This window comes from Talaromyces rugulosus, chromosome VI (genome assembly GCF_013368755.1).
Source record: "Talaromyces rugulosus chromosome VI, complete sequence".
Taxonomy (NCBI): Eukaryota; Fungi; Ascomycota; class Eurotiomycetes; order Eurotiales; family Trichocomaceae; genus Talaromyces; species Talaromyces rugulosus.
The window spans coordinates 3,140,319-3,160,911 of NC_049566.1; the positions used below are offsets into that span (position 1 = coordinate 3,140,319).

At 48.8% G+C, this 20,593-nt stretch overlaps 7 protein-coding genes across 7 annotated transcripts; 4 read left to right on the forward strand and 3 right to left on the reverse strand.

The window, feature by feature from the left end:
• Positions 1-450: 450 nt before the first annotated feature.
• Positions 451-2,432, forward strand: TRUGW13939_11464 (uncharacterized protein; the record flags this gene model as incomplete). Its single annotated transcript, XM_035494571.1, has 5 exons — positions 451-568; positions 625-1,292; positions 1,341-1,423; positions 1,475-1,886; positions 1,947-2,432. The coding sequence occupies 5 exons, from the start codon at positions 451-453 to the stop codon at positions 2,430-2,432; spliced, it is 1,767 nt and encodes a 588-aa protein (XP_035350464.1).
• Positions 2,433-2,885: 453 nt separating this feature from the next.
• Positions 2,886-5,247, reverse strand: TRUGW13939_11465 (uncharacterized protein; the record flags this gene model as incomplete). Its single annotated transcript, XM_035494572.1, has 12 exons — positions 2,886-3,423; positions 3,480-3,595; positions 3,652-3,707; positions 3,761-3,864; positions 3,930-3,974; positions 4,028-4,152; positions 4,216-4,321; positions 4,381-4,567; positions 4,640-4,718; positions 4,772-4,910; positions 4,970-5,027; positions 5,091-5,247. The coding sequence occupies 12 exons, from the start codon at positions 5,245-5,247 to the stop codon at positions 2,886-2,888; spliced, it is 1,710 nt and encodes a 569-aa protein (XP_035350465.1).
• A 2,123-nt stretch (positions 5,248-7,370) lies between these two features.
• Positions 7,371-9,092, reverse strand: TRUGW13939_11466 (uncharacterized protein; the record flags this gene model as incomplete). Its single annotated transcript, XM_035494573.1, has 5 exons — positions 7,371-7,457; positions 7,520-7,593; positions 7,645-8,902; positions 8,954-9,012; positions 9,065-9,092. The coding sequence occupies 5 exons, from the start codon at positions 9,090-9,092 to the stop codon at positions 7,371-7,373; spliced, it is 1,506 nt and encodes a 501-aa protein (XP_035350466.1).
• Positions 9,093-9,570: 478 nt separating this feature from the next.
• On the forward strand, positions 9,571-10,573 carry TRUGW13939_11467 (uncharacterized protein; the record flags this gene model as incomplete). Its single annotated transcript, XM_035494574.1, has 3 exons — positions 9,571-9,579; positions 9,635-10,028; positions 10,167-10,573. The coding sequence occupies 3 exons, from the start codon at positions 9,571-9,573 to the stop codon at positions 10,571-10,573; spliced, it is 810 nt and encodes a 269-aa protein (XP_035350467.1).
• A 1,048-nt stretch (positions 10,574-11,621) lies between these two features.
• On the forward strand, positions 11,622-14,015 carry TRUGW13939_11468 (uncharacterized protein; the record flags this gene model as incomplete). The annotated part of the gene is made up of 2 exons (XM_035494575.1): positions 11,622-11,911; positions 12,188-14,015. The coding sequence occupies 2 exons, from the start codon at positions 11,622-11,624 to the stop codon at positions 14,013-14,015; spliced, it is 2,118 nt and encodes a 705-aa protein (XP_035350468.1).
• A 688-nt stretch (positions 14,016-14,703) lies between these two features.
• Positions 14,704-15,451, forward strand: TRUGW13939_11469 (uncharacterized protein; the record flags this gene model as incomplete). The annotated part of the gene is made up of 2 exons (XM_035494576.1): positions 14,704-14,748; positions 14,831-15,451. 2 exons carry the CDS (start codon positions 14,704-14,706, stop codon positions 15,449-15,451), a joined length of 666 nt encoding a protein of 221 aa, XP_035350469.1.
• A 119-nt stretch (positions 15,452-15,570) lies between these two features.
• Positions 15,571-16,999, reverse strand: TRUGW13939_11470 (uncharacterized protein; the record flags this gene model as incomplete). The annotated part of the gene is made up of 6 exons (XM_035494577.1): positions 15,571-15,994; positions 16,048-16,078; positions 16,131-16,198; positions 16,248-16,365; positions 16,419-16,794; positions 16,847-16,999. The coding sequence occupies 6 exons, from the start codon at positions 16,997-16,999 to the stop codon at positions 15,571-15,573; spliced, it is 1,170 nt and encodes a 389-aa protein (XP_035350470.1).
• Positions 17,000-20,593: the final 3,594 nt, after the last annotated feature.

A 20,593-nucleotide genomic window follows, 5' to 3' on the forward strand; every position in this document is an offset into this window, starting at 1 on the left:
CCATCCTCAATCCAAAAATAATAATCCCGATTTGCCATGTTACACGTGATAGCTGCGCGCAGACGGGACTAGATCGGCTCAGATGCACACGTGGGGCGCCCCGCCTGGCCGTCAACAGCCGCCGGTACGATTTTCCCTTGCTAATCACATTATCGATCGTTCGAACCAACCTCAAGATCCCAGACAACCCACCATTGTGAGAAACCTATACAACTTTGAAGAAAAAAATATTTCTGCAAAAGTGGCGCACTTGAACCCTCCCACGCCCTGTTTTCCCATGACCGCAAGCTGGCTGTTACTGCATATTGTGACTAAAATTATGATTCAATAACATTCGCTGTTTATCGATTTTTGCTATATACCTCTAAGAAGCGAGAATCGTGTTTTATTTTCTTTTATTCTGGAAATCACTTGAAGTTTGGTAATCCTTTGGAGACTCGACTGTCAAAAATGCCTACCCTCGAGCTTAGCAATTTCAACATTGTATGCTCGGTCCTTGGAGGGTTCATCACCCTCTTCGGATTGGTGTCGTACCTGTGCAAGGAACGTTTCTATCTGTCCGAAGCATGTAAGTTTCGTATTTTTGTAATATCCGAATCGACATGGGCCTGACACATGACCTAGTGATATCAATGTTGGCCGGCACTGCCTTCTCCCCTCATGGCGCAAATTTCATCCGACCCATGGACTATGCTCTTGGATCCGAGACCAACTTGGAAGCAATCACCATGTACTTTACGCGCCTAGTTCTCGGCGTTCAGCTAGTCCTGGCAGGAGTCCAGCTACCGGGGCGTTACTTGCAGACTGAATGGAAAAGTCTCTTGTTGCTTCTTGGCCCGGGGATGGCTATTATGTGGATCTCTAGCGGTCTTCTTGTTTGGGGACTGGTTCCAAAGATATCACTCCTGGAAGCACTGGCAATCGGCGCGTGCGTCACGCCCACCGATCCTGTGCTGTCGAACTCGATTGTCAAGGGTAAATTCGCTGACAAGAATGTGCCGCGGCCTTTGCAAAGGATTATTGTTGCGGAGTCTGGGGCTAATGATGGGCTGGGTTATCCATTTCTTTTCATTGCCTTGTATCTCTTGAAATACACGCAGGGTCCCGGCTTTAGTGGTGGGACTGGCAAGGCAATCGCCCTGTGGGTTTATGAGACCTTGGTCTATGAGATTTTGTTGAGCACTGTCTATGGAATTGTGGTCGGTTGGCTATCTATGAAGTTGCTGCATTGGGCGGAGGAAAAGAGATATGTGGATCGGGAGAGTTTCCTTGTTTTTGCAATTTCCCTGGGGGTAAGTTTTTGCTAGAGTTAAAGTGTCAAACAATAGCTGACTTGCTAGTTATTCATCATGGGAACTTGCGGTTTGGTCGGGACTGATGACCTGCTAGCATGCTTCATAGCTGGGAATGCCTTTACTCACGAGTAAGTCAGCGCGGACATATTGACACAAACAAAACACTGAAATCACCACAGCGACTGGTTCCGCCAGGAAACTATGGACGACTCTCTTCAGCCCACCGTCGACATGCTTCTCAATCTGGCCATCTTCATGTGGTTCGGCGCCGTGTGCCCTTGGGCTTCCTTTCTCAAAAACGACATAATACCCATCTATCGACTGGTCGCTCTGGGCATTTTGATCCTGCTATTTCGCCGCCTGCCTGTTGTCTTGGCCATGCACAAGTATATCCATCAAATCGAGCAGTTCTCGCAGGCCGCCTTTGTCGGGTTTTTTGGGCCTATCGGCGTCGGTGCCATTTTCTACTTGTCCGTCTGCAGACAGTTCCTGCTTGAAGAAATGATGGTCGATGGGGAGATTCGTGACGATGCAAAGAGGACTGCTGAGGCGGCTTACCTTGTGGTTTGGTTTCTGGTCATTTGCAGTATTGTAAGTTCTATCCGCTCATATAAAAAGGAAACCCACCCTCTTATATTTTTTTTGTTATAGGTTGTCCACGGCATGAGCGTCCCCCTCGGCAAAGCCGGCTATCACATTCCGCGCACTATATCCAGTGCTCTCAGCGAGCACGGCCATGAACCAATACGCATACCGAGCAGCAATAACACACACAGCACCGCCACGCTACCAGTACTGCCAGGGCTGCGGTTTAGTCGTAGTCGAAAGGTAAAACGCGATCAGCAGCAGCATCCGGAGCCTGCGCGTACTGTGTTTCAGATTGGTGGTGGTGTTAGCACTGCCAATGAAGAGGTGTCTAGTAATATTTCGCTGCAGGATAACGCTGCTGCCGGTCCAAGTGGACAGCAACAGCAGCAAGCAAAACAGACTCGGGAACATGCTGTGTTAAATGAAGATGGGGAAGAGGAGCAGCTGCCCCCGATACGAGTGCCGAGTGTTGTGTATGAACCGAGAAGGCCGGTGAGATTGTTGGGTGAGGATGGCAGGGTTACGGAGACCCTGAACGCGTCCGACTGAGGGTGAGGGTGAGGGTGAGGGTGAGAGTGAGAGTGAGACTGGGGATAGTTATATATTCGAAGGGCTCCGGTAGAAGGAGTTGGACCGCAAGAGGTGGACTGCAAGAGTTGGAAAAGATTGCTTTGACTGCGTATCAGTATTCAAAGTGAGGAAGGGGAAAGAAGAAATAGGTGGACAGTTGATATACGTTATGAGGTGATGAAAATTTCTATTCCATTAATAGACAAGACAAGACAAAACATAGAAATACATCAATTGATATACATGCGCCTTTAAGAAAATGCTCCAATACTACATATCTTGTTTACATACCTCCTATACTTCTACCCCTGTATACTGTGTAAGTTAACTGTCAGGAAAATCGGTGGAACAGATGCATACCGAGATTTTCTGGTTGACAAAACAGAGAGATGCTTTAGCAACTGCGTATTAGTTATGTTGATAGGCCATCACTCAAACAATTCTCGACGGACGAGTCTCCATCTCAATATCGACCGAGTCCGTTGGCGACAGAACCTCTTTGTGATGACGATACTCTTTCGCCATCGTCGTTGTTGATGCCGACGAGCTCGAGACCGGGGATAACGTTGATACAAAAGCCATTGACTTTGCCAATTCAAGATCGGAAGCTCCATGGCCTTGGCCAGCAGTGTTTCTATTCTCTCCCTTGTCCTTTTCACCCTGCTGCAGATTGTTATCATGGGTATGCGTTTGCAGCTGTAAACAGCTGTCGACACCAGGACCCTGATGGCGCTTCACCACCCCGGCTGATTGTTCTCGATTGTGCAGATGGCGAACGACCAGCGACATAACAATGAGAAGGACGGACATGCAGGATACAGTAACATAACCTTTAAAGTACCGTGGCGCGTCGACTTGCTGCCAAACGATCAGCGGAAGCCAGATTTGGAGAAGGTAGGCGATCTCGTTCATGGCTGCGATTGTGATGGCGCGTTCTTCGCTATCGCGTTCGCAGACTTCGTTGGCCCAGCTGATAATAATCACTCTTTAGCATCTCTACTCTGTAACATGGATTAAAAGACTCACGCCATGCATAGCCCTCCCAAACCATACGATGCTCCGGCGCCAATAAAGCATGTCCATTTCCACCATTTGGGGACATTCCACACAGCCAGCGAGACGTAGCAAATAATATTTACAAACTATTTTCATGTCAGATAACAGATCTTTCCATAATTTTTTTTTTTTGCATACTTACTCCTCCGAATACAAGAGGCGGCCACCGGCGACCTTTGAGAACCGTGTCGGATAGCCCTAGAAAAGCTAGTTAGCGAGAGCTTTATGGTCTAAACTGTCTCGATTCTTACAGGCGTAAATAATCGTCATAAAGACTTGCATCGCTGACGTTGTTGTCGCGTAGTTGTTGACCTGGGAGACTGAATATTCTGGATTTTTCGAATTGCGAAGAAATCTATAGTTACTGGTCAGCACCAATGCTTCTTCAAAGAGGAAAAAAAAAAAACGACCGTTACATACTGCTGAAACACAGGTTGTGTGTTTGTGATTCCATTATTGAAAGCCCTGCAACTCTCGTCAGTATACTGGTTCAATATCCGCGGGAACAAACCACTAACACATAAACAATGGACATTAGATAAATGTGCCACGAGGTGAAGATCCGTTTTAGTTTAGCTTTGGTGTATTTCGATCGCGGCTTTCTTCCCTCGAGTTGCATTCGTAGTTGGGAAAGTTTGATTTCCTGTTTCATTTAGACACGGCCCTGAAAAAAAAAAAAAAGAAAGGATGAAGTTAAAAAAAATACCTCTTCGCTGAGATACCACGACTTGGTGATCTCAGGCACATCAGGGAGCAAAAAGAACCCAGCTATAGCCATCGGTAAGGATAAGGATCCATCAATGATATACGCCCTGAGAAACATATCAGTCTATAATGCAACTCGAACCGTGTAGCCACTCGGAACCCATACCATTGCCAGCCCTTGTGTCCTCCATACCCTCCCAAGTGGTATACACCACCCATCATATATCCCGAGACCATTTGGCCAACAGCGCTGCAGATTTGAAGAATACAAGCCCTCTTTCCGAGCTCATCGCGTCGGTACCAGGAACCGAGTGAATGTTGGATTCCTGGGTAATATCCACTTTCGCAAAGGCCTTTTTGTTTTCTTGCTGTTAGCTTTTATATAATGTCGATTTTGTGTGAAGGAGGTCTGAGTGTGTACTCACCCACCAAAAACCGGATGATGTAGAATTGGTAAGCGTGGTTGCATCTCGACAACGAGAGTGTTAGAACAGACCAGCAGACCTGTTCAAAATCAGTACTTGTCCCTCTCAAATAAATGCACAGTCTGGTAATACCTCCAAGCTTGGTATCCAATATCTCGGTCGTGCGCGGCTGAGAATGATATTGCTAGGGATCTGTCCTAACATGTATCCCAACGACCATGCCGTCTGAATATAGTTCAGTTGGTTTTGATATAACCCTAGGTCTTCCTTCCTAATTCACAACATCATAAGCCCATGGTTTCTATCAGTGTATTCTCTTCAAACACGTACATTCCCGAGACGAAGGCATTGTTGATATTGTACTGATCCACGCTTTTGACAAAATAACCTGAGTGTAGTTGTGTGAGTGAGGGACACAAGTGAATCGTTTAGAAGAGAGAAAAAAACGTACCTACTGCCCCAAAACATAACAACGCAGCGTCAAGCTTCATGAGCAGTCGTCGTTCGGCAGGAGGTTTGTCAAAGGTATCCCATAGGTAGCTAATCCATCTAGGCTTTTTCTTTTCTGGTTGGACTGTATCATGACCCTTGCTGTCGTCGACCGACATATCTATCCTCCGAATTCTTCCCTTGGGAAAATATTACTCATATAATGAGCAAAGGAAGGAGAGCTGTTGTCCTCTATAAAAAAAAAAGCGATCATGAGAGATAGAAATAACAGCCGGCGTGGTAGGTATACGTAACTGTCGGAGCTTTCACGTCATAAATGAAAGGAAATCTGGTCAAGGTCAAGTACAAGTATATAACTCCTTGCTTGGAGTGCAACTTCTTAGCGGTTTAATAAAGGGGTAGTTTATCAAAATTCTCATAAAGGGTAGATGGAAAAGAGGAGTCGCGTGCTTGCGCAACACCGTTCGTTCTCTCGGATACAACAACTGGGTCGTTGCATATTCCGAAAAGTTGGCAAACGCCCAAGATAAGCACAGCAAGTCTTTTTTTTTTGCTTTAGCTCCAATTAGATGAATTTATCTCGATTAAGACGACATAACATGACATTATTTCGTAGTTTCTTCTTCTTCTTCTCTTTCTTCTCTATCAATATGTTGTAATTGGCCAAGGTTACACGCCCGGGGGGTGGGCTCATGAATCAGGATGAGGCGGTCAACACATTCCTTATGACGAGCCCAGTCAGTGCTATGCCTGCTATCTATCATTAGAAGAAAAAAAAGAGGAGCATTCCTGAACGGGTAATGTTCTGTCAAGGATACACATTACTGTGAGCACGGGGATCCAGAGCCACCACAGGGCTTGCAATGTAGCACTGACAATTTCAGAGACTGGGCTTCTCAAAAAAACATTTTATTGGGTACTACTAATCTGAAAAGTTAGTACAGAGTCGCGGATTGGGGTTGAAGGCGCGTACCACAGACACAGTCGAGTGGGCTCTTGGAATGCCCTTAAAGCTTCCACCCGGACAGCGAGTGCCCCGTTTATGCAAACTTCTTCCATTTTCCATTTGTTGTGTTTCCTTAAAAGGTTATAAGAAAAATATACTCAACGGAAAGCATCCGCGGATTCAGGTATCCGATGTTCGTGTCAGAAGTCCTCTCTTTGTCTGCTCAAGAAAATGCTACACCAACGGCACCTTGTCACGCCAGAAATTTCCATAGACTAAGGTTTCGTGACATTCAAATGTATTATTGGCCAAGACTGCTACTGTGTAGCCGTCTGAGACAGTTGACTGGATCTTTCAAGAGAGAAAAAAAGATCAACGCGAGCTCCGCATTCCTAAGACTCTCGGGACAAGCAAGCACCAGCACCAGCCACCGTGTGACCATTGCACACCACTTATCCAAGTACAGGAGGTGCAGTTTGATCGGGGGTATGCAAGTAAATCGTGGGAGGCTGGAGCTCTTTGACGGAGAATTCATTGCACATCGGTTTTGAGATTATTTCCCCGTCACTAGCCGCATGAAAGCTGTGAGACCCGACGCGTCATTTTTTGGTGATGACACCATATTCAACAGGAATTGCCATCAAGTACAGGCATCCAGGTCAGGATTCAGTCGATCGGGATTACAGAATGTTCCCATATCGGGCCCATCGTAAAAAGCACTCCACTAGAGGGGGGGGACATTCATGCTCCAGCTGGTCCCTGTCGATCAGCAAAGCATGTACGCAATCTTCGTCTGAAATCAAAGTGTTGAGTACGTACTGCCTTGGATCAGCAAAGAAAAGGTGGTACGAAGTAGGACACGCGGGTTTCTTGTGTTACACATACTGTTGTGCATTGCATTGGTTCTGTTTTTGCACGTGTTATTCCTTTCCATTCCCCCGGATCAGAGCGAGCTTGATCTGGACAAGTTATGCCTAGATATTCGTCATATCATAATCCAATGAGCTGATGCATGTCGTTATGTTTGTATAGATTAAGGATTCACACAGGTGGTAGAATTGGTAATGGAAAGGAGTATGAGATGACGACCTTGTCGGGAGTTGAGATGGGTTACGTCACCCGCCTGCTTGCCCTAACCCTATCCCCTAATTCATACTGCATCATTTATTTTTCGATTTTCGACTATCGAAACAACTCAACTACATGTATTTCTAGGGAAATATGCAGATAAATACCATTACCAAGGCTGAAAGAGCTATCGTATATTTACACACGAGATTTTCACAACCGACGCTGCTGAACAAATAACGCTTCTCAAGTTCATCATCTTCACCCTCATAATTTGGCGCGCAGCTGCGACACTAGGCCGCCCAGTTGCGACGGTCCATCGTAGATCTGCTGTTCGACGATTCGAGTATTGATCTATTCAAGAATTAGTTCCGACTTTTTCACAAGAAATGAAAAAAAAAATATGGGAGGATTACATGTTGAGGACCAAGATCTTCCACCTTTTCGACACCTAATAATTGCATACAGGTTCTCGTTTCGTCGGCCAAAACTGTAATATATTAGCATTGATCTCCAAAGCGGACGCGTAAATAATTCTTACTTTCGAGCGTTCTCTGCACACCGGCAACGCCTCCAGCACCCAATCCCCATAGTGCAGGTCGGCCGATACCGACAGCCTTTGCGCCTAGGCACAAAGCCTTGACAACGTCGGTGCCTCGTCGAACACCACCATCGACCCAGACTTCTAACTTCTCAAGAACCTCAGGGCAGTACTTCCGAATCTCGAGTAATGTGTTTATAGCCGGTGGGGCAGTGTCTAGCGCGCGCCCGCCGTGGTTCGACAGGATGATTCCCTTGACCTGGGGTGTATGTTGTGAAGCGAGATAGGCATCCTCGTGTGCTTGCAGGCCCTTGAGGATGATTGGCAAGTCCGTGTGTTTGGCAAGCCAAGGAAGAGTTTCCTTCCATGTGAGTGAGCATTCTGTTCCGGCAAATAATTGCGCTCCGACACCACCACCTCCCTCCTTGGGCACAGGTGTTCCGTCTGGTAGAGTGTCGGCAGCCTCTTCTTTTTTGGCGACTGCGCTGGAGCTGACTGGCAGCTTGCTAGCTGTGCTGTCACTCCGTAGATCGTCTTCCCGTTTTCCCGGCACTGGCGCATCGAGGGTTAACACGATGTATTTAATAGCCTTCAATTTATTAATGCGAGCCAGCATCGCTTCACTCTTCTTTCGGTCCACCTGGACATATAATTGCCAGCCAAAAACCTGATCCGAGGCGGCATTCTCCACAATTTGCTCTGGCGACATTGACGCGTTGTTTGAAATGACCTGCATGGCGCCGAAGCTGCGACAAGCTTCAGCAATGCCAGCTTCACCTGCCGGATGGCCCAGGCGGGCCATGGCAGCTGGTGCTACAAATATCGGTAGCCCGATTTTGTGCCCGACCACAGATGTAGAAAGATCGCATTTGGCAACGTCGATGAACACCCGGGGTCGAAGGAGGATGGAGCGGTAAACTTCAGTGTTAAAGCGTTTCGTAGTCAGATCGTCCGACGCAGAATAGTAATAAGCCCATGCTTTTCGGCTGACCTGCTTGGTAGCGACCTGTTCAATTTCGTCCAAGTTGAAGAGGGCTTCCATGGGCGGCGGTCCCTCTGATTCGCCTTGGGACTGCTCGTCGGCGGTGGGCTTTGGCAGTGTCTTTGGGTCAATGGTGCCCAGGAGCGCCTCGGGCTTGAGGTTTTCTTCTAGAGTGCCTGGTGGGTGGATTGGGTCGTATTCTTCAGTGGCATCGGCACCGGCGAGCCTGAGGATGGCCTTGACACCACCGGGGTGGCTGGACATGAAGTCGGTGACCTGTACTGTGGTGTTAGCGGAGGAGACATTAATGTTGCGAAAATGGCTTACATCGTAAACCTTTCCATACAAAACCACCCAGCAGCTTTCAGCTGAATTGTGCTTGGCGACTAGGTATCAAGTTAGAAACAGCATCCATTGAAGCAACTCAGAGAGGCATACCTTCTGCCGCGTCGAATACTTTGCTCATCTTGACGCCGTTCAACTAGTATTCACAATGGAGAAAAAAAGAGAAGGAAAAAAAGACGCAGCGAAGATAAATCCAATCTATCTTTTTATCGACGCAGGTCGGAAATCATGCCGATTTCCCCAGTGCTCGTTGGTGGAGAAACCCCGGCTCCACTTGTGCTCGTCGGCAATTGACCCGGATTCCGAGACTCATTAGCCGACCAGGACTGTCGAGAACGGTCGATCTGCGGCTTTTCTGTATAGCTTCATGTTGTCCATAGGGACTGGCTGTGCTTGAGCGGAAGAAGCCAGTGAACGAGCGGAAACTCGAGGGAAGAAGCGGCGCGGAGAGCCGAAGACGAAGACGAAGACGCACCTGACCGCTCGCACTGGACGGTCTTGACCCCGCCTGCCAAGCTCTACTTTCCTTCTTGCTTCTCGCATATCTCCAACAGCATTGTTCGAACCAGCCAGCTGTCGACCAGATCCAGATACTCATCATGTTCGAAGTATGTCTAGCCCGAGGTATACACACCAAAATATAAACAGAGCTGACAGGACCAGTGGCATGCAGGAGACCGATACCGACTGCGCATGCACCGCGCGCGGTCGGCGGTGCTCACGTCGGACGAGATGGTCGAAGTACGCGCCGCACAACGCACATTCGAGGGCGCCTACGTCCGCACAGCCCTGTCGCAGTTTTCGTTCGCGCTCATCGTCCTCAAAGTGTTCACGGCGGAGTTCTACGGCATCGGTGCTTTGTTTGCAGTCTACGGCACGGGCGTGCTGCTGATCAGCTTGTTTCGCCGTCAGCAGGGCAACAGGCAGTTCTTCTCAGAGATTGGAGAGGACGGTCTGCATCGACGCAGGTTTCGCACCAGCGGCAACGCGGTTGTCGTCTTGACGGCGCTCAGTATCGCCGCTTATGCCTGTCTCATCGGTCTTACTATGCGGCTTGGTAGCTGAGGGCACCTGCTAGAATTGGCTGGAGACGTGACAATACGACGGAATCGAGGGCATACCCCCGGGGCGGCAGGATTATCCAAATTGTCACTGTTTGCCAATGGATGTCAGACATGGTCTGACGACATGACAGCCTCAATTTTGAACCGACGATCAGCTCCGCCAAGACGGGCGGAAACGAGGCGTCGAATAGCCAACAGAGCAACAATCGATAATCCGATGCTTGGCGGCCAGCAGCAAGACAGGGGTGGAAATTCAGCCAAGCCCGCTCCCAGCATTATTGGGGTTGGATTGCTGATAGTGGTGACTGCTGGCAAACGTCGTACACGGCCTTGGCGCGTCAGGAAAAAAGAAAGAAAACGAGGCGAAGAAACGCAAAGAGGGCTCAGCCTCCGGGCTCATTATTATTTGGCCCGACGCCTTTTTGCACCAGCGGTTGGCCGTGTGCTATGTCGAGATAATGCCGGTGAACGCTTCGTCACTGGCCGAGCAAAAGGAAAAACACAGCGCAGCAAGGGACCGCTGCCTAGGATTGCTTAGGGGCCTATCTTCAGCACTCGGGGATTGCGCAGAGTGAGACGGGACTACTGCGACGAGGGTTGCGTGCCAGTTTTATCAGTCCGAGACGGTAGTGATGTATATAAAATGGGCCCTGGAGTTGCACATACTCGGCGCGATCAGTAGAAACAAGGAAGGGGCAGGAATCCGATCTATTATTAATTACTCGTCTCATTTTCAATATTCAATATACTCTAGTATATAGCTGTAATTTCTTTTTCAGCAAATAGCAGTATTTGGAATATTCTTCTGCCTGTTTCCTGACGGAACACGACTCTCCGCGGTTTATAGTTTACGCTTTACAGTTTGCAACAGGGCGACCACAAGACCAGAGACCCCAAGACGCGACCCAAGAAATCGAAAAAGGCGCCTGTCGCACGCCCTGCTTGGCGATCTCCAACTTGTCCTTTACGTTGGGACTGATCCACAAAAATCAACGGAATACGGTGCAACGAGGTGATCTCATCCAGCAGAGTCGCGGCTCCCTATAAGACACCAGCATCTTCGCACATTCGCACATTCGCATCTTCGCATCTTCGCATCTTCTCGATACATTGGCAGTGTTCAGGGAAATCGCCATCCAGACCCAGCACTACATCATTATTAAGGCCAGTGGCAAGCGCCCTTGTCGTTTGGTGACGGCGGACTGGCGCCGTCCGACTGACTGACTCATCGACGGACAGACTGAAAATCACTTAAACACCAGCCAGCCTCATCGCTTCGACCGTCATCAATCCAGCTGCACTCCGTGATCTCTGGCGACCTATTCGCGTTGCCGACAACAGCGGAGAGTTCCCTTGCCTCTTCCTCGCCAATTGTCCGACGACACTTGCCATTGTCACCTTTTTTTTTTGCCCGCCCTCTTATCGTCTCTATAACGCTATCGCAATCTGCACTCTGCTTTGCAGCTCGAGTTTGCTGCTGCCAGACCCACTCCACATTGGGATCGCCTCAGGCCTAGGCAGCGTCGTGCTGCTGGGGCGCGCATCGCACCGCCTAATCTATATAGAGAAGAAAACAAGAACTAACCATGGACGTCGCATCCTCGTCCTCGTCGTCGCCGCATTCTCCTCCTCCTCCTCCTCCTCCCACGTCTGCGCCCACCACGAATCCCGGCAGAGCTCGCAACGGATCGCGGTCTTCTTATATTGGTCCAAAGACTGTGGTCGGACGAGCGCTTGGCAGCGAGCTGCATCCGGAAGCCAACAGCAGCAGCAAGCCCGCCGTCTCGGTTCTGTCGCAGCGCCGCCCATCCAAGGACGGCGTCGGGATGGCCCTGTCTGACACCCCGCTTTCCACCGCTCCAAGCTCTCCGCAGATGTAAGTTGGTTCTGGTCTCTTTCTGGGGTGGAATTTATTGTTTTTTCGCATCTTTCCTTCCTTCTTTCTTTTCGTCTGCGTTGGATTGCTAGCGAGCCCTGCACGTCACCGTCACCACCGGCAGATCGCCACTTTTTAGTGCTGCTGTTGCATGCCATCCCTGTTGGTTGCACAAGCCTCCCAAGTCTCCATGCCACTATTCGTCACTTTTCGCCTCGCCCTTTCAAGCATTTGATAGCATATTCTTGCCGGCTGTGCTAACCCGTTATTTTGCAGCCGCGCTCAACTGCACACCCCTACATCTTCAGGCGCCACGTCCGCTGCGCTAACTCCCAAACCACGAGCAACCACCCTCGACATCCCCGGTCTCACCCGGTCAAAAGTCTCGCCTGATGGCCGCATTCCGGAACGTGATGTCGGCTCTAAGCTGGTCATCGTCATGGTCGGCTTGCCAGCCCGAGGCAAGAGTTACATCACCAAGAAGCTGGCCCGGTATCTGAACTGGCTGCAACATGACACTCGCATATTCAACGTGGGCGAGCGGCGGCGGTTGGCCGCCGGTAACTCTCCCTCGCCCGCGATGGTGCGAGTCAAGGACCGCACCAAGAGCGTTATCGATAGAGAACTCGTCGACTCGGTCCGCAAGATGAGTGTTGGCGTTGGCAATCCCATGCCTTCTATCCCCTCACCTCCGGCCGAGGTGGACCACTCGCTTCCCCCTCCGGCGGTCCCTACGGAAATACTAGTCAACGGTGAGCATATCTCTGACGCCGGATCACAGCCCGAAATGCCTAAAGTGCAGCGCCTTAGCGAGACTGTTCCGCCTCAAGAGATGAAGCGCGAATCCATTGATCAGTCCGCCAATTTCTTTGATCCCAAAAACCAGCAGGCAGTGCAGCTCCGAGACCAAGTCGCCCTGGCCACATTGGACGAGCTGCTGGACTATATTCTGGACCAGGGCGGCAGTGTGGGCATTTTGGACGCTACCAACAGCACGCTCGAACGCCGCAAATCAGTCATGGACCGGGTCCGCGAGCGAGCCGGACCGGAGTTGGGAGTACTGTTTTTAGAAAGCCGCTGCGTCGATCCTATTTTGCTGGAGTCAAACATGCGGCTGAAGCTTTCCGGTCCTGACTACCACGATCAGGATCCGGTGAAAGCGCTGGAGGACTTCAAGAAGCGAGTCGCAATGTATGACAAATCCTACGTGCCCGTAGGCGAGTACGAGGAGCAAAATGACATGCCATATGTGCAGATGATTGACGTGGGCCGCAAAGTGGTTGCCCACCAAACGAATGGGTTCCTGTCGTCACAGGTCGTCTACTATCTGCTCAACTTCAACCTGTCGCCACGCCAAATCTGGATCACGCGGCACGGCGAGAGTGTGGACAACCAAATGGGCCGTATTGGCGGCGACTCGGAGCTGAGCGAAAACGGACACAAGTACGGCGAGGCGCTGGCGAGGTTTGTTGACCATCAGAAACACGTATGGGAGGAGTATCAAGCGCAAAAGGCCATGACGAGCCATTTCCCACCGCATCCCGGTGACAGCACGCCGCCGAACCCGTCGTACGGCACGCGAGATCGACCACGCAATTTTTGCGTGTGGTCATCGATGATGAAACGGGCGATTCAGACAACATCATACTTCAACGACGACGACTACGACATCAAGCAAATGCGCATGCTAGACGAGCTGTACGCAGGCAAGATGGAAGGAATGACATACGACGAAATCAAAGAACGCTTTCCGGACGAGTACGAGGCCCGACGCAAGGAAAAGCTGCAGTATCGCTACCCAGGGCCCGGCGGCGAAGGCTATCTCGATGTCATCAACCGGCTGCGCACCGTCATCGTCGAGGCCGAGCGCACCACAGACCACGTCCTGCTGGTCACGCATCGATCTGTGGCGCGCGTGTTGCTCGCCTACTTTGTGGGCCTGGGTCGTGACGAGGTCGCCAGCCTGGACGTGCCGCTGGGCGTGCTGTACATGCTCGAGCCCAAGCCGTATGGCGTCGATTTCAAAGCGTACAGATATAATCCGCAGACGAATTGGTTTGATTACATGCCTGATTTCAAACTGCGGCAAACCAATCCGATGTAGCTTTTTCCTTTTTTTTTTTGTGTGTGTGTTTCTTGTCATGATAGATGATGATGCATTGTTGGAGTATCTCGGCGTCGATTTGTGTGTAAAATTGCATGTTAAGTTGTCCGAGTACGTATGGGCTGGCGTATTGATATTTTTGTTCTGTGACATGTCCGAACACACGTTTAATAATAACCATCCTATTGTCGTTTATCTATTCTTCACTTTATTTGACGTTTTTGGTCTTAAGCATCGTATACATGGCCTTTGTGCTTATTTAGCACCAAAAACGGTCAACTGATACACGTGTCTGGCACCTTCCTCAAGCCATAAATAAAATTTAATATAAAATAGGCCATTGAAATTTCTAATAAATCACTAGCGAATTTAATTCCAAGTCAGTCTACGATAAATATAGCTGACAGAGCAAAAACTCTTAATACATGTTCGCCCGCGGTAGAGCCGCCAAGCCAGAAACGGCAACACTAGACGATTCTCATCTTACAAATACAAAATAACAAGGGCCTCCCGGGATTATAAAGCCGGGACCCCCCCCAACATCTTCAATCAAGCGTAGTAGCGCCAAGTCAAGTATTGCTGGTTTACAATAGTACAATTTTTTCCAACTGATTATTTACACTATTTATAACATACAATATACATCAAGTCAAAACTGGCGACGACGACCAGAAACTTTGTGTCCAAGATGACGAACTTTAAAATCGACATTGTTTCGGATACTGTTTGTCCTGTCGGTTTCCCTTCTTTTTCCTTCTTCCTCTTAGCAATGTCTTTTCTGGCGAATAAGAATTGACTTGGCTGACAATCGTTAGTGGTGTTACGTTGGCCATCGACGTCTCTCCAAAGCCATTGCGCAACACACCCAGTCCAATCCCGCTGACACCTTCTCCATCGCATGGCACGCTTTCTACCTCAACCCGGACGGCGCGCCGTATCCAGGTGTCAACAAACGCGAAATGTACGAGACCAAATTCGGCGGGTCGCAGCGCGTCAATGCCATGTTCTCGAGACTGAGCGCCGTCGGTGCCGCTGAGGGCATCAACTTTGCCTATGGCGGAAACACCGGCAAGACCAAGGACTCGCATCGTCTGGTGTATTTGACCGGCAAAAATTATGGCGTCGAGAAGCAAGGCAAGGTCGTGGAGGCTTTGTTCAAGGCGTACTTTGAGGAAGAGAAGAATATCACCGACAAGGCCGTCTTGTTACAGGCAGCCACCGAGTCCGCAGCTCAGCTGCCCAAGGATGTTGTGCAGGGCTGGTTGGATTCCGATGAGGCTGGCAAGGAGGTTGATCGCGAAGCAAACGAGGCCAAGGCCAAGTTTGTCACAGGTGTCCCCAATTTCACTATCCAGGGGAAATATGTCGTTGAGGGCGCAGAGGACCCATCACAGTTCTTGGAAGTTTTCGACCAGGTCAAGCGCGATGAAAAGTAATCCCCTTGGATTTTATATCGGGGCCATCAAGGCCATGACCGAGACGGATGTTGAAGAGGCTGCTGGGCCTAGAGTGAAGGCAGCAGCAACGTGGTAGCATTAGTCATTAAATAAATGTCTCACGGAGGTGGTCCGTATTTCAGAAAGCTCTTGCGCCATGCTGCCGGAGGCCGTCCATCCCTGACATTGTCTAGGCCCTGTTCCGTCGCAGGCTCGTATTGAATGCTAAACTCATCCTTTCTCGTGATATTGGCGAGGGGGATCTCGTCGTCACAAATGCTCCTTTGGCTTTCGATATCCGACATGCGGTTATGGCTGTTCGAGGCCGTCGCCGATGGCCACTTTTGTGAGGTTGGGATACTTGGCTTCCTCGCACTGCTTCCAGTGTTATAGCTGCCTTTCCTTGCGCCACTGCCGGCGCCGAGGTACGATGAAGAACGTCCTGCATAGTGACTATACAAGATTCTTCTGCCTAATACGGACTCGACGAGAGGTGCTATAGTGGGGACGCAGGCACCTTGAATGATAGTGTTTGCTTCAATGCTGCGCTAGTCAGTTTCCATACTCAATTTCTTTTTAGTGCGTCTAAGACTCACCTCGTCCATAAGAAAATCTCAGCAGAGGAATCTGCGAGTATTGTGAGTAAAATTGTCAAAGCCACTGCTTCTGCAGAACTTACAAGTATAGTCCGACTTGTCTAACAGACCAGTCAATCGTGTAGCCTTGACAATAGAAACTCCACATGCACTATATCAATTAGAAAACTTCACATAGACCAAACCAGCCAGGTACTTACATGACGCCCAAGCCCAAAGTAATGGAGAGACCAATCTTTTTCTTCCGGTTCATCTGTAGTTTCCAAAGCACGGTGGCAGGATATATGGCCAGAAATAAATCGACAGAGCCGGACAGCGCTGTGTTTGTTAGCCCAGTGCGCCAAATTAAATAACAAACAATGACTTCGTACCTGCAGCAACGATGGAGTACACCTCCAGTACGGATGGACTCCAGCATACGGCGTCTGTTATACCCAACGTCCATGTGGCTTTGGCGGGTGTACATTGGGCATACATAATGATAACGCAGCCAAAGATGAGGAGATTGCTGGCACCGACCAAGATCCACAAAACCCATTTGAATTGGCGTGTCGGGTTCAAGATCCGGATCAAAAGTGCCGTCACACCAAGCTTCGGGACGATAAAGGATAAAATGCCGGGGGTAAACGACGCAGAGCTATAGAAGATGGCGTTCGCCTTCTGGACTGACGACAACTGGTCCATATGCAGGAACATGCCCCAATATACGGAAGCAGAAATTAGGCCAGCATAAACATAGCAACATATCTATGTCAGATCATTAGTCTTTGCAATGGCTCCGAGTATCAATTCATCTCACCAACGAGGCGGACATGATGTAATCATCCAGGCCAATTGTATTCACAATCCTCAAGCGTGTGTAGAGCCTGGCTGCGATGAACAAGGTGCTGAGAGCAGTAAGAGTCCAAATGACGGCCATGCAGGCCGCGGCACTGGCGTGACCGTGAGCCATTCTGCCGAGCTCTCAACCAGGCATGAGGACCTCTCCCTCTTAGCGTCGATAGGGATAGGAATGGGCCCGATCTCAAATCCGGGGTAAGTGATTGATGTATATTGGATGATAATTAACAGTCGATATGGTTCATCACCTTCTACATACTCGGTATGTACACCGTATATTATTTGTGTTTATTAAAATCGTCGACGGCGAACCGTGTTCCTTTTTATTCCAAGTTTCTTGCATCAAGTGGAGTCGTAACTAGGACGAACCCAAGCCAGACGTTGGACCCAGCCAAATTTTACGTGTTCGACTAGCGTCTGAGGGCAAGCGGATTGCTTGGATCCACCGCGGCTGGCGATTCATTATCCACTGATCCAGCCTTTGTTTGAACGGTTGGCAAAGGCGGAGACCCGTTGGTGTTCTCCTCTGGCGTGTCCATAGCATTGGCAACTACTGTTACCACGACCTTCCCAGATAGGACGAATACCAATCGTCAGTCAGAACTGGCGTCCATGGCAGACTGGCCGTCGATGCAGGCGACGATGCAGAGGGCCGAGGCGTCCCATGTTATTGACGGGCTTGAGTCGCGAACGAGGCACTAGGCCCGGCCATGCCCCTATCCGCCCATGAGAGCTGTTTCTCTCCGAGATCGACAGTGGGACCTGGACTGGACAGTAGTGGAGCCAGGACAGGGGAACTGGCTCGTGCCAGGCCTGCTGGGGGGGGGGGGGGAGACCGCAGGCGAGCGTTCCTGTCGGCTGGGACACGCGCGATCCTATTCCTCGGGTGAGGAGTGCGACACATGCGCCATGACGGTCCGTCTCGCGCTTTGACGAGTCTAAATGTTTTAGCGCGGCATTAAAGAGGGTAACGCGGCCGTGCTCAGCATTTTCGAATTTTCGGTTTTTTTTTGGGGCGAGAAGTCTGAACGCTCGACGTTTTTCCCGAGCCGCGTTGTTGTTAGTGTTGGATGAAGACCAAGAAGTTGGCAGAACTTGAGAAGTGAGGTTGACGTGGACAGCGGAAAATGGCAGCAGAGTGCCAAGCCTCGGCTCCAGGTGGTTTCTTTCCCGATTAGGCAATACGTTGACACGCTCTCTTATTCTCTTAGACTCTGGTTTAATTATTGTGAATAATAACTCGTGTAGTATTTTTTTAAACATTATTGTGGCACGGATTATTGAATCCAGCAGGATGCGCATAGTATCACCAGATCCGGCTCGCTCGACCAACGACTGGCGGTCAAGTCTTTGACAGCTGCCAACCGAGTCATTGTCGTTTATAGAGGATGCAAAGCTTATGCACGGGAAATCCGATTTTTACTATCTAGTCAGAGTCAGACTCCATATAGTATATACGCAGTCCGACTCCACTAATTGTCCATTCACCCAACAATAATGACCGTTAGGTCTTGACCTCAAGGTATGTAACGGATAACTGTTTTACCCAAAAAGTAAACAATAGCCACGAAGAGACCACCTCTAACCGGAAGTGGTTAATTTTTGGGCTACAAAAGCTGCTATTGACGTGCTGACCGTATAATTAGTGGGCATTAAACTCCGCGGGTCATCAGCTGCTTACGTCTTAGTCTTGCTTTAGTTTGGCCAGAGTTCCACTCTGTATGATTTGAGTTTATTATTGTTTCTGAGTTGTGTGGACATGCTTTTTTAATAGTAGGAACAATTGAATCATGTCCTCTCCTATCATAACAACGCGCTACTCTTGGTGCAATACTCTTAACTCAAATCGATTCAACGAGTACCCTATAATAGCATCACCATTCTACACTCGGACTAGCAGTGGGACTTTGTCAATGACTCGACAATCAATGCAGCCAATCCCATCATTTGTTGTGTAGATCTAGTCTTCAGAGTTCAGATAAACTGTGATTCTGTGACTAAATTCCCCGCCCTCCGTATACGAGCACGTTGAGGGATTCTCAACTTCTAGCAGCCCCAATGAGGCTCCATCCAAGCCTCCAAGGATTAAAAAAAAAAAACTCAGTATCCGGATGCTGACTTCCAGCTTTCTTGATCAAATCCCCATCCAAATCGAGCTCCATCGATGCTAGTCACCTTCCAAGCCTTCCAACACCCGGGTCTTCGGGAAACCGTCGGATTGGGCCTGAATACCAAATAGATACTGAAAGTATTTAATATAACCTTCAATACGACCATACTGACTCAGAAAGCCCTCATACTTCCCTTTTTGTTACCACGATCTCGAGTCTGGAACTGATATCTTGCTGACAATCTGATTCCTGTAAGTTGTCACCCTGTTAGCTTCGTTGTCATGACTTTCCAACTTAGCTCCAATAGCAAGAGTACGGAGCAACGAGTCTCGCCAAGTAACACAATTTGAGTATCTTCATTTACCAGCGCGTAACTACTAAGGACCTTACTGTAAGCACTAACACCGGTCCCAGCTCCCCGACCAGTGTCCCCGTTTATTGGGTGCGGAGAAACCTCAGGAAGGATGCGATGTGCAGCGCACGTACCACTGACACTGACCAGTCTGCATTATGAATTTTTATTCATGCATTTGTTAGTTTTTGTGCTCTTTTTTTCTTTTCTTTTCTTTCGTTAGAAGGAAGTCACTTAGTCAACAGTGATAATAATAATAGGCCCTCATTTCGCTCTAGCACAAAAATAAGATGAACTACGTAGTTCCTACTTTGCTCCGGGCTTTCTCTCCAAACAGATTTCAAGGATGAGGCCGCGCAAGAGAGCTACTATAGCCCTAACCCTAAGTATATCCAGGAATAATATGTATTATTACTCCTGTGTTAGTAATCTAGTAGTAGCTAAATATTAGGGTTTCAGAGGATGGAGATGACTTTTCTTGAATACATACTTACTAAAGGATATCTGCAGCAAAATCATGGATAATCTAGTTTTCTTTGTCAAATTGGAACAGATTAGCCAATGGAGTGTAAAGGATTTTAAATGGGAAGATGGTGTTAAAGGCTTAATTAATCCATCGGTTTTCTCTTTAGCTATTAATTTAATAAATTAAGCTTGCCTGCATTATTGTACTCTCCTGTGATATACTTACTGTAATTGTTACTGTACATTCTGTCTATTCTGTCTACTCTTTGTACTTACAGCTTCAACATTTGACTATCTATTCCTCCATCATCTGTTCCTAACATTGTGTAGCAGCGGGATCTGTAAAATTTCCAATTAGTGGATTATACGGTGAATTTAACCAGGTGTAGTGATGCTTTACCTCGTCGCGGAGGCACCGACCGGAAGTTCAACGTCGGGATTGCTATACACGTCGATTGAGGCCTGAGGTTGATGCGGATGTCCTTCCTCGCGAACAAGACTGAAGCCATAAACACGCAAAATCCCCCGTTTTCCCACTTTTTCCTCTTTTTCCTCTCCAGGCATGATAGACAACAGTTCTTCCGGCTTGTAAAAAAAAAAGGTTCGGTACCTCTGTGTTTTTTTTCCTTTCTGGCCGAAATATCGTTTTGTGAGGCTCCCTCCATGGTTATCTTTGTATTTTATTTCAAACAAAAACACCGTTTCGAATATTTTAGGTCCGCGGGTGGAGGCCCTATATTTTTTATCGACCCCCCTCCAAAAAAAAAAAAAACCTCTT